The 15,619-nt window shown below is 49.6% G+C and overlaps 2 protein-coding genes across 2 annotated transcripts; both read right to left on the minus strand.

The window, feature by feature from the left end:
• Positions 1 to 1,192: 1,192 nt before the first annotated feature.
• Positions 1,193 to 4,621, minus strand: LOC132251512 (nicotinamide N-methyltransferase-like). Its single transcript, XM_059731342.1, has 4 exons — positions 4,462 to 4,621; positions 3,714 to 3,921; positions 2,166 to 2,600; positions 1,193 to 1,443 (listed from the first exon to the last, which is right to left on the minus strand). The coding sequence occupies exons 1-3, from the start codon at positions 4,619 to 4,621 to the stop codon at positions 2,171 to 2,173; spliced, it is 798 nt and encodes a 265-aa protein (XP_059587325.1). The 3' UTR covers positions 1,193 to 1,443; positions 2,166 to 2,170.
• A 10,047-nt stretch (positions 4,622 to 14,668) lies between these two features.
• On the minus strand, positions 14,669 to 15,619 carry LOC132251513 (olfactory receptor 6E1-like). The gene has a single exon (XM_059731343.1). The coding sequence runs from the start codon at positions 15,617 to 15,619 to the stop codon at positions 14,669 to 14,671; it is 951 nt and encodes a 316-aa protein (XP_059587326.1).

Consider the following 15,619-nt stretch of genomic DNA (forward strand, 5'->3'; position numbering starts at 1 on the left):
CAGGCAGGCACTGGGGGTGTGTAGGGCTCAGCATCCTCCACAGCTATGACCTGCACTTGGGGCATGATCAGACCTGGCTCTGTGGGATGGGGGTGGTGCAGTATCCCTTTTGGGATGTTTCCTTAAGGACAAGAAGGGACTTGGGCAAGGAGCAGTTCAGTGCTGTTACCTTCGAAAACTGCTTCTGCAACGTGCCCCAGAACTGGATGGACAGGGTATTGAGGGGTAAACATTAACAGGGTGCTGGGTCCCCTTTTAGGACCACTGGGACTGAGGACTATTGGGGCAAGGAAGTGGCCTAGAGATGCCCGGGTCTCTGCCAGCGCAGAGTTCACGACTCCCCCAAGCTCAGCCCCTTCCAACACCAAGGCTGTGGGCGGCTACTAGTCCCCTCCAGCTGGGCTCAGAAAGCCTCCTGCTCTTGTCGAGGGTGAGGGGTGCAGGGCCAGCCACAGTGCCACAGGCTGGGAGCCCCAATCCCTGCTGCAAGCATTCAGCCCTGTGCAAACCATCAATGCTGGGTGCTCTACTGGTGCCATGGGCTGGAGCTGTGGGGTGCTCCGATTTGGGGGCTCAGGCCAAGCTGTGACCCACAGCGGCCAGGTGAGACATCAACACTGGAAAGGCTCCAGGTCGGGACCAGAGCTGCTGAAGCTCTGCAGAAGCGGAGCCAGAGCGAGCCCCGCAGAACCAGGCTCAGCTGCACCCTGACATCGGGGTGAGCTTTGCTCCAGAGTGAGTCCAATCCTGTGCGCTGAGCAGGAGAAGGGCTTGCAGCAATTGCAGCTGGTTTCGGATGAGCTGCACAGCTGCAGTTTGGGTCTAGGGGATGCCCAGCAGGAGGAAGGGAAGTGCTGGGGGCCCCCAAGAGCTGGTAGCTAACTCTGGGTTTGCAACAGGCCAAGCAGGACACTTGTGGTCAGAGCCAAAGAGGGACAGTGGCTCTTTCAGAGGCTCGTAACCGTGCTGGTTGGATACAGCTGGCTCCGGTTAGGAGCAAGGGCTTTGAGGGGCTCTGCGTTTGGGTTGGCTCGCACTTCCCTGCCTCTCCTTTGCTGCATTCATCAGTGAAGTTACCCCCTTCCTGCAAACCCGCAACAGCTCCTCTGCTGGACCCACCAACAGCACAGGAGGCAGGAAACAAGGTAAAAAATGGGGGGAATCATGAAATGATAAATCCTCACAAACTAGCCAAGGTTTCCAGCTCCATTTTATTTAGTGCTGGAGGATGCCACTTTCCTGGAGCAATTTCCACGTGATAGCAAATGAGAGTATTTTCTGGGCCTGCTTCAGAGCAGACCAGTGGAGTTCAAGCAGGTGTGAGTCGTTCTGGGCAATGATCCTCGTTGGGCCTCATGGTATGAAAGATGGGGGTGGGAGATGTTGGGGAAAGCAGAGAGCATCTTCCAGAGAGTGCGTGTGGCCGTGCCTGTATACAGTGACCTGCAAGAAAGGATGGTGGCAGGAGCTCGGAGAACCTGGTGCTGGGTCAACATCAGACAGAGACTGTCTCTGTTGCACTCACATGCCCCTGCCTGCCAGGCATAACGTGCAACCAGCCAGCCCCAGGGGCCTTGGTCTGGGCAGGGGATAGAGTGACCACCCCCAGGCAGTGCAGGACAAGGCCAGGCACCCTCCTATCTGCTTCCCCTCTGTCTGGCCCCTGCCAGAGCGGCATTAGCAGGGGGCTTGGTTTGCATTTAATATAGACCGGGGCAGTCGCACAGCACCATCTCAGGCTGGGATGTTCTGGGCTCAGCGCAAGTTAGCAGGACTGAAAGGAGCCGCGAGCAGCCACGTGATGCTGTGAGCGTGCGTCTGCACGGGGTGGCCCCGGCATGGTGCCCACGGCCGTCCCCTCAGCTGTGCTGCTGCCCTGGCTCAGCCTAAGCAGCAGGCATCCCAGGAGGAGTGCCCTGCATCACCCCTTGTCTCCAGGTCCATCTGCCCCAGGGTGCAGGGGTGACAGCAGCTGCCTGCTCTCTGCAAGGGCTGCGCGGTTGAGGCCTTGAAGCTGGACCGGGCACAACACAGCTGACTGGGGGAGCTGGGTCCCCCCATCTCTACCCTGGGGACAGGGAACTAATTAAGGGGCACGCTGCTATCAGTGGCCTGCCTGCAAGCCTCTGCCCCTGCTCCCTACCTCATCGCTGCTCATTTCTTACCAGACTCATGCAGTGTGCTGCTTGCGTGCCACCAGACTGACCAGGTCGGTGTAGTCTGAGATGGATTCGGGAGGAGGTTCTGGAGCCTCTTGGATGTGCTCAATGATACACCCAGCATCTCTTACAGCTGCCTCCACCGACTCCCAGTCCAGGCCCAGGCAGGAGAAGTTGTGCTGCCCGACCAAGTAGTAGGTTCCTTTCAGGACTGTATTTAACACCAGGTGTCCCCCTGGCTTCACCAGGGAGCTGATGTTCTTCAGGGCAGCACGAAAGGTGCCCAGGTCTTTGCAGGCAGCTTCCAAGCACAGCGTGGAGAGCAGGCAGTCGGCCGCAGGCAGCGTCCCGGGGGCCAGAGGGTTGGGTTTCCTCACATAGCACTTCAGAGCCTGCTTCACTTTCTTCCTCAGTTTCTCTTCCTTCTCAGCCCACTTTTCCCTGGGAGGAAATGTCTAGTGAGCGATCCCGTGGGGTTACCTGCCTGCCTGGGGGCTCGTGTACAGAGAAACAGGAGGATGTTCAATGAAACCAAAAGGCAGAGCATTAAAATGGACAAAAGAGTGTGCTCTTGCCCATGCAATGCACAATTAGGTTGTGGAGCTTGCTCCCCGAAGAGGCCAAGAGCCGGGCAGGAGGTGGAGACAGCAACATGCTGCTAGGACCAAGGGGCTGGATTCAAACCACCTTGCTGGCTCTGCACCATCCCTGGATTACAGCATGAGTGATAACCAGGAGGTCCCCTCTGCTGGGAAGAAGGTGCTAATTCAAATCATAGGAAGTGAGGGCTGGCAGGGACCTCAGTTCAACCCCCTGCTCAAAGCAGGACCATACTCCATCATCCCAACCTCGGCTTTGTCTAGCCGGGTTCCTCCAAGGATGGAGATGCCATCACCTCTCTGGGTAACCTGTTCAGTGCTTCACCACCCTCCTAATGAGAAAGTTCTTGCTAATATCTAACCTCAACTTCCCTTGCTGCAACTTGAGCCCATTGCTCCTTGTGCCTAGAGGGACAAACTCCTGCAGTCGCTGCGTACAGACCTGACGGTTGTCGTACCATGAATTGTTTGCACAGCCTCATTCACCTAGTGCCAGTGGTGCGCAGTACATGGTGCAGTGCCACAGTAGGCAGATTGCTGGATCTAATAGAGGAAGCTGCACGCTAATGCCCATGCCTCTCTGAACCAGGTAGTGTCTAAGGAGCCACCCTGCCCTGCCTTCTGCCTAAAACAGATATCCAAAACTACCTCGTTGCAATAGCGTGACCCTCGGGGGTTAAGCCAGTGAGTGTGGCAGGGCCAGCCTGGCTGTTATGCCTCACTACAGAGCCTGGCACAGTGGAGCCGCGGTGCTGTATTTCCTGCCAGAAGAGCTTTTTTTGGTTCCTATATAAGAAACTCTCTCTGCATCCAACACACTTCTGCTCTGACAGGTGCCCTAGGAAGTGTGTTGTTGCATTTTCATCTCGCGAGCCACCACGAGCCCTCGTGCCCTCCAGGAGAGGGAGGGAAAGGCCCCTTCTGCCTTAGTGGGTGCCAGCAGCCAGGCCCCTACCTCTGTCCCTCCAGCTCGCACACGTATTTCACCGCCGGGGTCCAGTCAAACGCTCCCGGCTCCTTCTTCAGCCACTTCTCCAGCTCCTGGCGGTTCCCGTCCGTATAGTCCGAAATGATGATCTCGTTAAACTTCTTGCAGGCAGAAAGGAGGTGGTAAATGGTGGAGCCGCTGCCAATATCTATCAGGGTGTCGCCCTTCACATCACCTGCGTTGGAACGGGGGAGAGCATCGTGACTCTGGCACAGGAGGCGCTCGCTCCTGTCTGGGGTCTGAGCTGGCTGCAGGTGCTTGCTCCTAATTGCTGCCTCATGCGATTGCACGGTGCAAATTGTGTAATGATTTTTTAGTGTGCTTTGAGCTGCCAAGTGAACCACAAGGCACTTGGCAATGGTGAACGCTTGGCAATGTATTCACATGGCGGGTGGCAGACTTTACATACTGCTCCTGGCTCCAGAGAGGAGCCGACAGCGTGTGATGCACACAGCGCTGCAGAAAGCTGTTCCGTCCTGGCCCTACGGCTGCTCACGACCCAGACAGCGGTTTTGTCCCTTGTCGTTTGTATTGGCCAGACATTCCCTGGCATTGCAAAAGCCAGATCCCTGCCCGAGGGTCTGCCCTGTCATCAGAAAGCCTGAAATTCCCCTCGAGAGATCACGTTGCAGCACAGAGCCAAGGCAACGTGATAGACCTATGCGGTCCTATGCTGGGAAAGGGATCCGTCCAGGGCACGGTGCCGTGGACTCACCCGCAGAGAACACCTTGTGCAGGTTTCTCAGGACCGACGTCATAAGACTGTTCTTATTGGAAAGACCTCCGTCAAAGTTGTACCATGTTTCCAAGTAGTCTCGAGGGTGGAAATGTGCCTGGTAGACTTCTCCCTCTGTGAAGCTTGCAGGTGTGTCCATCGTGCTGGAGCGTGTCCCTTGCCCCCCGCGCACCTGGCGTTAGAGCACTTGGGGGATAAGGCCCTTGCAAAAGCTTGTAATTTTGTGAGTTGGCTCGAACGGGCACTGGAAGGTTTGTTCAGAGCCAGCGCTCCGCCTCCACTTCCTTCTGTGGCAGAATTGGTTCCCATCTGCCTCCCTTTCCTTAAGTTCATTATTAATAAATTAACCTGTTCCTGGAAGCTGGCTACAGCTCTTCTCGTGAGCGCACCAACAACTCATGAGGCAGTCCAAAAATGGGAAGGGGCGCAATCGAGATCCCCTCCAAACCAGCCACGGTTTCCAGCTCCATTGTACTAATAAGTGGAAGCTGCCTTTTTGCACAGTTAGTTTGCATATCGGACTGAACAGGGACATGCATGATTCAGAGCAGGTGCACTTCATCCTCTGTGTGCCTCCTGTTGCAGCAGAGAGTTGGGGAGCAGAGACACCAGGCAGGTGTTACCAGACTTAATATTAGATTTTAGGTTGTGGCACTGAATTCACAAATGCTTGAACAAGGCTCACATTTGTGAGAGCCCGGCAGCACAAATTATACTGAGGGGAAACCAGCACAGGTTCGTAGCAGGCAGATCGTGCCTGACCAATCTAGTCTCTTTTTATGACCAGTTTACAAAACGCCTGGACACAGGAGGAGGGGTGGATGTCGTATACTTAGACTTCAGGAAGGCCTTCGATACGGTATCCCACCCCATACTGGTGAACAAGCTAAGAGGCTGTGACGTGGATGACTGCACAGTCCGGTGGGTGGCGAATTGGCTGGAGGGTCGCACCCAGAGAGTCGTGGTGGATGGGTCGGCTTTGACCTGGAAGGGTGTGGGCAGTGGGGTCCCGCAGGGCTCGGTCCTTGGACCAATACTCTTCAATGTCTTCATCAGCGACTTGGACGAGGGAGTGAAGTGTACTGTGTCCAAGTTTGCAGATGACACAAAGCTATGGGGAGAAGTGGACACGCCGGAGGGCAGGGAACAGCTGCAGGCAGACCTGGATAGGCTGGACAAGTGGGCAGAAAACAACAGGATGCAATTCAACAAGGAGAAATGCAAAGTGCTGCACCTAGGAAGGAAAAATGTCCAGCACACCTACAGCCTAGGGAATGACCTGCTGGGTGGCATGGAAGTGGAAAGGGATCTTGGAGTCCTAGTGGACTCCAAGATGAACATGAGTCGGCAGTGTGACGAAGCCATCAGAAAAGCCAATGGCACTTTATCGTGCATCAGCAGATGCATGACGAATAGGTCCAGGGAGGTGATACTTCCCCTCTATCGGGCGCTGCTCAGACCGCAGTTGGAGTACTGCGTGCAATTCTGGGCGCCGCACTTCAAGAAGGATGCGGATAACCTGGAGAGGGTACAGCGAAGGGCCACTCGTATGGTTAAGGGCCTGCAGACCAAGCCCTACGAGGAGAGACTAAAGAACCTGGACCTTTTCAGCCTCCGCAAGAGAAGGTTGAGAGACGACCTTGTGGCTGCCTATAAGTTCATCACGGGGGCACAGAAGGGAATTGGTGAGGTTTTATTCACCAAGGCGCCCCCGGGGGTTACAAGAAATAATGGCCACAAGCTAGCAGAGAGCAGATTTAGACTGGACATTAGGAAGAACTTTTTCACAGTTCGAGTGGCCAAGATCTGGAACGGGCTCCCAAGGGAGGTGGTGCTCTCCCCTACCCTGGGGGTCTTCAAGAGGAGGTTAGATGAGTATCTAGCTGGGGTCATCTAGACCCAGCACTCTTTCCTGCCTATGCAGGGGGTCGGACTCGATGATCTATTGAGGTCCCTTCCGACCCTAGCATCTATGAATCTATAGGCATAGTCCGCTCTCTAAAGCGAGTGTTTATCGAGCACAGAGATTTGCAAGCAGGCGACAAAGAACAGAAAAACCACTTCCGCCAAGATAAAGCCCGATAGGACACAGTGACAGCACGCACAGCTTAGTCTAACTTAAGATGCAATACAATAAAGCAAAAAGACAGCAGAAAGCCTTGCATAATCTCTAGGGCAGAGTGACTCCTTACAGCCAGGTATTCAGAAAGTCCTTCTTGGGGAATCTGCCGGTGGTCTTAGGCATTTGAGTGGAGACCCCACAGGCCTCGTTTCTGCTTGGGTTTTTATAGGTAATCCTGATTCAGCAAAGCAAGCCCACATGTGCTCACATCCTTTTAAAGTTAATGGGACTTTTGTGCTTTGGGGAACCAGGAGGCTAAGACATCTCTCCAGAGGGGTCGAGTACTGCTGTCACTCTCCATCCTGTGCCTTGACGAAGATGGAAGCACCATGAAAAGGGCAGCTGTCTCATGGCAGCGTGGGAAGCCAAGCCATTCATGCGTGGGGACAAAGCACAGAGAGATTTGCTTACACAATTCACTTTTATTATGTCTTGTTACATGTACATGTGCATGGATCGGGAAAGCACAGCTAGGAAAGGGCAAAGCAATTAACTGCTAAGAAATGCTTCCAAGAGGACAGGCCACGGGTGCTTGTACAGGACATCTTCAGACACCCTCAGGGCTTGCCTAGGCCCAGATGGTTGGTTTCGTGGGCCCACGTTTCTTAGAGTCAGGAAAAAGGAGCTTGCAATGGATACATGCAAATGGCTGTGGCTGGTGAGTTCTTGGCAGCTGAAGCCGCTCTGTCAGCGCGCGGTCTTCGTCACGATCACAAAGATGATCATGGCGATGATAAAAATGATTCCTAGGACGATCCCAACTATGTTCAGTATACGGGCGGTGCGGGAGGCCTTGGATGCTTCCTCCATCTTGCCTACCCCGGAGGCATTCTCTGCCTGCAAGAGAAGTGCCGCCAGCCATGAGAAACACAGGCTTTTAAAAATGACCCCCAAAAACCCCCACACATGAACAGGCCACAGACAGGAAGAGGCAGGAACAAGACAAGAACATTGAGGAAACCAATGCTTTCCTTCCTCTTACACATATATCATCTGCCATTTAATTGATGGCTAGCTTCATTCTTCCTTTGCTGCATTTTCCCACCGGTCAAAAATCCCAACCTCACTTCTGCGCTGCCCCATCAATGCACCATCAGACCAACAAGCTTCTCAGTATGCCTCAAAGAGCAACAGATTTGGGCAGGCTCCACCTCAGGGACATACAATGCATACATGCATGTTAATGCATTTTGTTGCAAGCACCCCCCAATGGGAGTAACCATGCTTTTCTATTTTGCAGATAGGGAACGGAGGCACAGAGGCACTAAATGACTTCAAATGGCAAGTCTTTGGCAGAGAAGAAAATCAATCCCCAGTCTCCCAGGTCACAGGGCCATAAAAAGAAGGGATGGGCACTCTAAGGAAAGGATGTTTGACATCCAGCTGGAGGTCGGGTACAAGTTGGAGGAGAGCAGAGAGTAATGTGAATAGAAACATTAAAATATTTTCAAGGAAATGTTGTGGTTTCCTGGAGGTACTGAAGGCGCTTTTTATCGCTGCTACTGGGAGCCAGCTTGTCATTGCTTTTGTGGCTCCAAACAATGATTAAGTAAACGGTTGACTCAGGGAGGAAGAAAGTGTCACCAAGCAGAAATGTCATATTTCAAGAGCCAAAATAAAATGATCTGACCCCAGCACTCTTTCCTGCCCAGGCAGGGGTCGAACTTGATGATCCAACCCAAATATCTGTGAATCTATGAATACATATTGGGCGAGGAGATACTAGATTTTCCTTTTTAATAAATGCAATGCCTGTGGGAGGAGCTGTGTGAAACTGGCTCTTAGTGGGATTTATTACTTTCTACAAGCAAAAATGTTCTGGTTTTTCTTTTGTGAAGCAATGTTTTCATTTCAAAATTGACCTGTATTTTTTTAAAGGGGGTTAAATACCTCCCAAAATGTTTGTTTATGAGGTTGAAAGTATTTGGGGATAACCCAAAATAAAAATGAAATTTCTTTAATTGAAAACCATGAACATTTTTCATTTTAGGTCAATGGGAATGGACTTTGGTTTGGGTTGGCAGCCACTGAACTCAAATATCCTTTCTGCGACAGCCCTAAATGGTTTACAGTTTGCAGTATTCAGGATCTGGGACCATTTAATCTGACCTCTCGGGGGATATAAAGCCGTAGCACCACTCACGCCTGCAGTCCAAGGAATTACTCTTCCTCCGATGCAACTCAGCACAACTCTGAAACTAGACGATGTCTTTTAGGAAGCCTCAATCTCCACTGAACGACTCCAAAGGACAGTGCATTTACCACTTGCTTTGGCAAGTTGTGCTAATTATTCTCCCTGTTAAAACCCAAAACATATTTCTATTTTAAAATGTCTACTTTCAGGTTCTAGCCAATGAGTTCAGCCATATTTTTGTCTGTTCATAGAAAACGAGGGTTGAAGGGAGCTCAGGAGGTCACATCTAGTGCAACCCCTTGCTCCAAGCAGGACCAGCCCCAACTACATCATCCCAGCCAGGGCTTTGTCTAGCCGGGTCTTGAAAACCTCCAAGGATGGAGACTCCCCCACCTCTCTGGGTAACTTGTTCCAGTGTTTTACAACCCTTGTAGTCAGAAAGTTTTTCCTAATATCCAAACTAAACTCTCTCTGCTTAGACTCTCTGGTCTACCTTTACTAGAGGGTCCTTTCTGACCCTCTAGTAAACACAGCTTCCCTTTCTATGAAATGACTCTCTTTTTCCCCTGCAGAGCTTCTTCTGGGGCTGACTGACAGCAAATATCTCCTGCTTTGCAGGGGCTGTAAAATGATCTCAAAGCAAGTTTATTGAGTGCAGACCTAATTACAGTTAAAAAAAAAACATGAAGAAGCCATTGTAAAATACTGAACATGAGAACAATTAATTTTCTGAGTAAAGCTCTTTGTTTTTTCTTTAAAACACTACTCCACTCTTTAGAAAGGGAAGTAGAACTAAAGCAGGTAAATGAGCCATGAAAGTGGTATTGGGGGGAAAGGGAAAATTACACATTTTTGAAACCCCACTCTCTCTTGGGAAGGAAGGAAACTCTGTAATGGAGAGGGACACTTCCATCTTTAGTGCTGGAGCCTAGTGCTAAGTGTGGGAGACACAGATCTGGGCCCTCACACAGGCCTGGATGAACCTGTGTCCCAGCAAAATGATCCTATTACCAAGCCATGGATTAGGCATTATAAGCACACTCTCTAGCCCTCCATTTGAAGCGAATCCTTTGGATTTTGTGGAGGAATAACAAAACGGAGTGCAAGTCCATTAAACGCATCTTGACCTGGGGACATTTAGGGTCCTGTGTCCGGGCCCCAGTGGTGCTCCTGTGTGTAGTAGTCATTCAGCAATGTATATAGGTGGCAGTAGGATAGCTTCTACGCCTTTGGTGACTCGCCCTTGAGGGCCTGGTGTGGTACGCTTTACCTTTACAAAGACATACGATGACCAACATGAAAACACATCAGAAGCCAGATCCTGTTCCACCTGGGAGAGTCAATGCGCTCTCCAACGCTAATGTGTAAGTCTAGGAGTGCCTTTTGAACACATTGAGTCAAGCCACCTGGTGCGTTCAGGGTCTAAATAGATTGGAAGGAAGTGTTATCATGAACCCGGTTTGGAAAATAGAGGAGCTAGGGTTTGGGACAAGAAGGAATTTACTTACAGACACTCACCATGTCTCTGGAAGAGCAGGAAAGTGATACCAGATTCCTGTAATATCTAGTCAGGGTTTCCTTTTATGATCACTTTCCTTCCCAAAGCGCCCGGCCTTTGGAAACCCTTTGAACACAGGACATTTCTGGTCCCCCCGTCGAAGCATGGCCAGTTTTTGATTCTGCGTGAATAATTGTCTTTTCCTTGTCAGGAATCTCCATCCCAGTTTTAGAAGTCATGTTGTTTCATTTCCATTTCAGTAGAGAAATATTTAAAAAAATATTTCAGAAACTGTGCAACTTTCCTCCCTTTCTTAAAATGTAGCCAATACTTAGAGTTGAAAGAAAACATTCCCACTTGACTTTTATGTTTATTGTCTCTGGAAAATAGAATAGTTGTTCTTGGTGTCGTGGATGCTATTGGTATTGTGGGGTGGAAACCTCCTTGAACTATAGAATATGGCACCGTTTTGCTGTCATGCAAGGACTAGAAAAATCAGACATGAAGAGAACATAAACATTGCTGTTATGTTTATTGTTGTTTCCAGCTGTGTCGGAAGAATTGGCATTTATAAAGGCTTACATCCCACTCAGCCCACTACACGTCTATGGCTTTACACTCCATTCCACCCCAAAAATTTAACTGTAGCCTGGGGACATGACCTTCTTCAACCTGGGGAAGTACAAAACTCTCCCATTCTTTCATTAATCAACCTAGCAGGCCTCTGGTCTTGTTCTGAGCTTGAAAGAGCGAAACTGAAATGAAGCAAAGGGCTTCGAAATAGCCTCGAAACGAAATGAGGGCAGTCAAAACATTTTTAAACTTTAGAAATGTTTTGAGTTGCCAAGCTGAAGCTGGGCTTGCATGCAGGGGAACAAAAAGTAAGGGGAGGGAGGGGGAACAGGGAGGAAAGACTGCTCCGATCCTGACTCTGATTGTTTGGCTGCCTGGGATGCTGCTGGTGCTACTGTGCTGCTTACTGACTTATTGCCTGTTGTCATTTAAAGTGGTGGACTGGACTGAGACTGGACGGGAGAAGGAGACCTCATTGGGGCACACTCCTGTGTCACGTAGAGGCCCCAGCACCAATGAGGGCACTCCTTAATACACACACACACACAGTCACACGTCACAAGTTTTGCTTGTCAGCAGTTTGAGGTTCAGTTTCCCAGAAACCCTTGCACCTATCTCCATGAAACCTGGCAGTCTTCATGGCCTCAGCAGGGGACACCATGCCTGCAGTTTTCACCCTGCCCTGTGCCTGCACACTTACAAATTACATGAGTTTTGTTTTCAAGACTTTGAGGTGCAGTTTCCCAGAAAACCCTACATCTATCTCCTTGAAACTTGGCAGGCTTCAGGCTCTCAGAAGGGGCTACCATCTTTGCAAAGTTATAGGCAGTTTTGTGCTTCTGCATTGTAGTCTATGGGCGAAACATCGAAACAGGGTCGAAACAGCAAAACACTTTTGACAAAATGAAACAGAACAGCGGTTTCAAAATGAAATGAAATGAAACTTGAAACACTGTCCCATTGAAATGGTGAACTGGAAGTCGAAACGAAATGGTGCTGTTTCACACAGCCCTACTTTTCAGTATGGGCTAGAAGAATGACACAAGATGCTGGGACATTTTTGGAGGTGAATCTCCCTCTTCTTGAATGCCAATCTCCATGCTGCTAGACTGCAGGAATTACTAGAAATGGCTTGTGGAGAATGACCTCAGGTACAACTGCCCCAGTTGCAGTTCCCTCTCTGGTGGATTATGGAAGCCACAGCAGACATAAAAAGTCTTTCCCTTTAGAAAGGCTTTTGATACGGTCTCCCACAACATAGTTGCAAGCAAGCTAAGGAACTACAGGTTGGATGTATGGACTGGAAAGTGGATAGTAAACTGCCTGCATGTCAGGCTCGGAGGGTAATAATTGATGGTTGAATGTCTATTTGGCAGCCAGAATCAAGTGGAGTGCTGCAGGGGTTGTTTCAGAGAGAGTTTTGTTCAATTTCTTCATCAACAACCTGGGCGAGGGGACGGGGTGCACCCCCAGCAAGTTTGCAGAAGACTCCAAGCTGGCGGGGAGTAGTAGATGAAATGGAGGTTAGGGCGAGGAATTTGAGAGACCTCAACAAAATGGAGAATTGGACTAAAAGAAATCTCATGAGGTCCTATAAGGACAAGCACAAAGTCACGCACTTAGGACAGACCAATCCCATGCACTGGTACAGGCTGGGGACTGCTGGCTCATATTCAGCTTCCTGTCTACAGTAACCCCCATGTCCTTTTCTGCAGAGCTGCTGCTTAGCCAGTCAGTGTGCCCTTGTAGTGAAGAAGGAGAATGGCATAGTGGGCTGCATTAGCAGGATCGCTGCCAGCAGACTGAGGGAAGTGATTCTTTGCCTCTATTTGGCCCTCGTGAGGCCACATCTTGGAGGACTGTGTCTAGTTTTGGGCCCACACCACAGAAAGAATAGGACAAATTGGAGAGAGCCCAGTGGAGAGCAACAGAAATGGTGAGAGGGCTGCGGCACATTGCTTCTGAGGAGAGGCTGAGGGAACTGGGCTTATTTAGTCATGAGAAGAGTAGACTGAAAGGAGATTGAATAGCAGCCTTCAACTAACTTAAGGGTGGTTCTAAAGAGCATGGAGTTAGATGGTTCTCCATGGTGGTAAATGACAGAACAAGGATTCGAATTCAGCCTGAATCAGCGACAGTGATTCGATTGCTTGATTCAAATCACTGTCCCTGATTCGATTCAGCTGAATCCGAATCTGAAGACTTGATGCTGATTCAGAGAATAAGCAATTTGAACGTAGACACAGCTTTAAAAGTGTTTTCTACATTCCTTGAGGTAGGATTCGCAGCTTATGATCTCTGGGATGGTGGGATGCATGGAGCGTCCCACAGGAGTGCAGGGGAGCCCTCCACATGCTCTGCAGTGAACCCAGCAGTGGACCTAAAGTACTTCTGGTCCGCTTCCAGGTCTGCCGGGGAGCGCACAGGAGGCCCCCACTGCTTCCCCGCTAGCTCAGCAATCGACTGTGGAGGGACCCTGGGTGCCCCCCACAGAACGAGGAGGCACCGGTCACCAAATTGGACCGAATCTCTGCTGAATTGAATCAAGAACTGAAGCTTCACACAGCCCTAATATTTTGCATATCTTTTCATACATCCGCAAGAGGAGGTTGAGAGGCGACCTTGTGGTTGCCTATAAGTTCATCACGGGGGCACAGAAGGGAATTGGTGAGTATTTATTCACCAAGGCGCCCCCGGGGGTTACAAGAAACAATGGCCACAAGCTAGCAGAGAGCAGATTTAGACTGGACATTAGGAAGAACTTCTTCACAGTCAGAGTGGCCAAGGTCTGGAACGGGCTCCCAAGGGAGGTGGTGCTCTCCCCTACCCTGGGGGTCTTCAAGAGGAGGTTAGACGAGTATCTAGCTGGGGTCATCTAGACACAGCACTCTTTCCTGCCATGCAGGGGGTCAGACTTGATGAACTATTGAGGTCCCTTCCGCTCCTAACATCTTTGAATCTATGAATCTATGAATCCAAAGTCATGACCACAACATTTTCAGACAGGTTTCAATGCGCTAATCACAAGTAAATTTCCAAAGTAGGACTTACCTTTAATGTGATGCCTGCTACAAGCACAATGACTATACCTTCAAATTAGGTTATTTTTTTAAGGTAGACTCTATTTATCCATAAATATCTAAGCAGACATGAATTTGGTGAACAACACACTAATAAATATATATACACATAAAACTGGTAATAAGAACAATGTGAACCAGGAAAAAAATTACACTGATGGATTTTAGACAGCCAGACACCTATAACCTATTGAGTTTCAGTGGGACATGGGCTCTCTATTCCTATAGCTTTTCATTCAAGCTGGTAAAGAAATTTGCTTTACCATGCCAAATCCACATGTTCTTGTGTCAGGACAGTATAATATGAGGTCATGTGCCTAACACCGACGTCAATGCTTTTCCAGATTAGCAACTGTCAAGTCACATGGAAAGATTTGTTTTTCCCCTTCTCCTCTTTTCAGTCATGTCTACAAGGAAAACTTTCTGAACAGGTCAAGGCTGATTGGCAAAGCTCTGCAAGCCAGTTATGAATGCACCTTTTGAGGAACGTGAATGGGAACTGAATAATGGATGTTGAAAGCTTGACCCTATTACAGTCGGTGGTGAAATTCTCAGTGGTCCCAGACTGCTTTTGGGAATGCATGGTTTAATCATACATGAATAACTGGGTAGGCGAAAGTGATAACTGACCACATTTCTATATCTTGTATTACAGAGATGGTGACACTAAAATTTCTACTGGTGCCTTCTGCCTTTGTAAAATTAAAAATATAGGTCTGTTGAAATGTAGTCCTTTACAACAATGTCTCACATTTCAGCACTGTACAAGTGGGAGGAATTCAGTGATGATCTATGTCCAGAGTATTCACGCCTTGGTTTTTACAATAGCTACCCCTGAGGGCCTCTCTGACTTGCTTATTCCTGAGAGCATAGATGTAGGGGTTGAACAGCTGGGTCACCACTGAATAGAGGAAAGAAATATATTTGTCAAAATCTCTCCCACCCCGCTGAGAGGGCCGGACATATCTGATGATGGAGCCGCTGTAAAATATGACAACCACTATAAGGTGAGCAGAGCAGGTGGAGAAAGCTTTCTTCCGGCTCGATGAAGAAGGGATGCGCACGATGGTGGCAATGATGCGGCCATAGGAAACAACAGACACTGATAAAGTTCCAAGTACAATAATGATAGCTACAAAAAACATCAAGAGTTCAATGCGGTGTGTGTCTGCGCAGGAGAGCTGGAGCAATGGGGCCATGTCACAGTAGAAGTGGTTTATGAGGTTGGGCCCACAGAACGGCAACAAGACAACCATGACTGTGGGGGGAATGAGGATGAAGAAACCCACCACCCAACAGCACAGCACCAGCTGAACACAGCGCCTGCTGTTCATGATGGTGGCATAATGAAGTGGGTGGCAGATGGCCACGTAACGGTCAAGAGACATCAGAGCCAGATGGAAATATATAGAAGACCCTAAAAAGAAGAACAACAATAATTGCATGAGGCAGCCATGGAGGGAAATAGCTTTTCTCGACATTAGGAGGCTGTAAAGGGTCCTGGGCATGAAGGTAGAGGTGAAGCAGACCTCCAGAAGGGAGAAATTCCGGAGGAAGAAGTACATCGGGGTTTGAAGCTGACGGTCAACCAGAGTGATCGTGATGACAGTGAGGTTTCCCAGTAAGATCAGCAGGAAGACGATGAGGAGAACTACAAACAGAAGGATCTCTAAATGGCGGTCGCTGGTCAGACCCAAGAGGATGAACTCCACTACTGTCGTATGGTTCAT

This window comes from Alligator mississippiensis, chromosome 7 (assembly GCF_030867095.1).
Source record: "Alligator mississippiensis isolate rAllMis1 chromosome 7, rAllMis1, whole genome shotgun sequence".
NCBI lineage: Eukaryota > Metazoa > Chordata > Crocodylia > Alligatoridae > Alligator > Alligator mississippiensis.

Excerpts from the sequence above, each read along its gene's own strand:
- LOC132251512 (XM_059731342.1), bottom strand. The coding sequence starts at position 4,621 with ATGGACACACCTGCAAGCTTCACAGAGGGAGAAGTCTACCAGGCACAT. Across the intron at positions 3,922-4,461 it reads GCACAAGGTGTTCTCTGCGG|GTGATGTGAAGGGCGACACC; the intron begins GTGAGTCCACGG and ends GTTCCAACGCAG. Across the intron at positions 2,601-3,713 it reads TGCGAGCTGGAGGGACAGAG|GGAAAAGTGGGCTGAGAAGG; the intron begins GTAGGGGCCTGG and ends ATTTCCTCCCAG.
- LOC132251513 (XM_059731343.1), bottom strand. The coding sequence starts at position 15,619 with ATGAACCATACGACAGTAGTGGAGTTCATCCTCTTGGGTCTGACCAGC.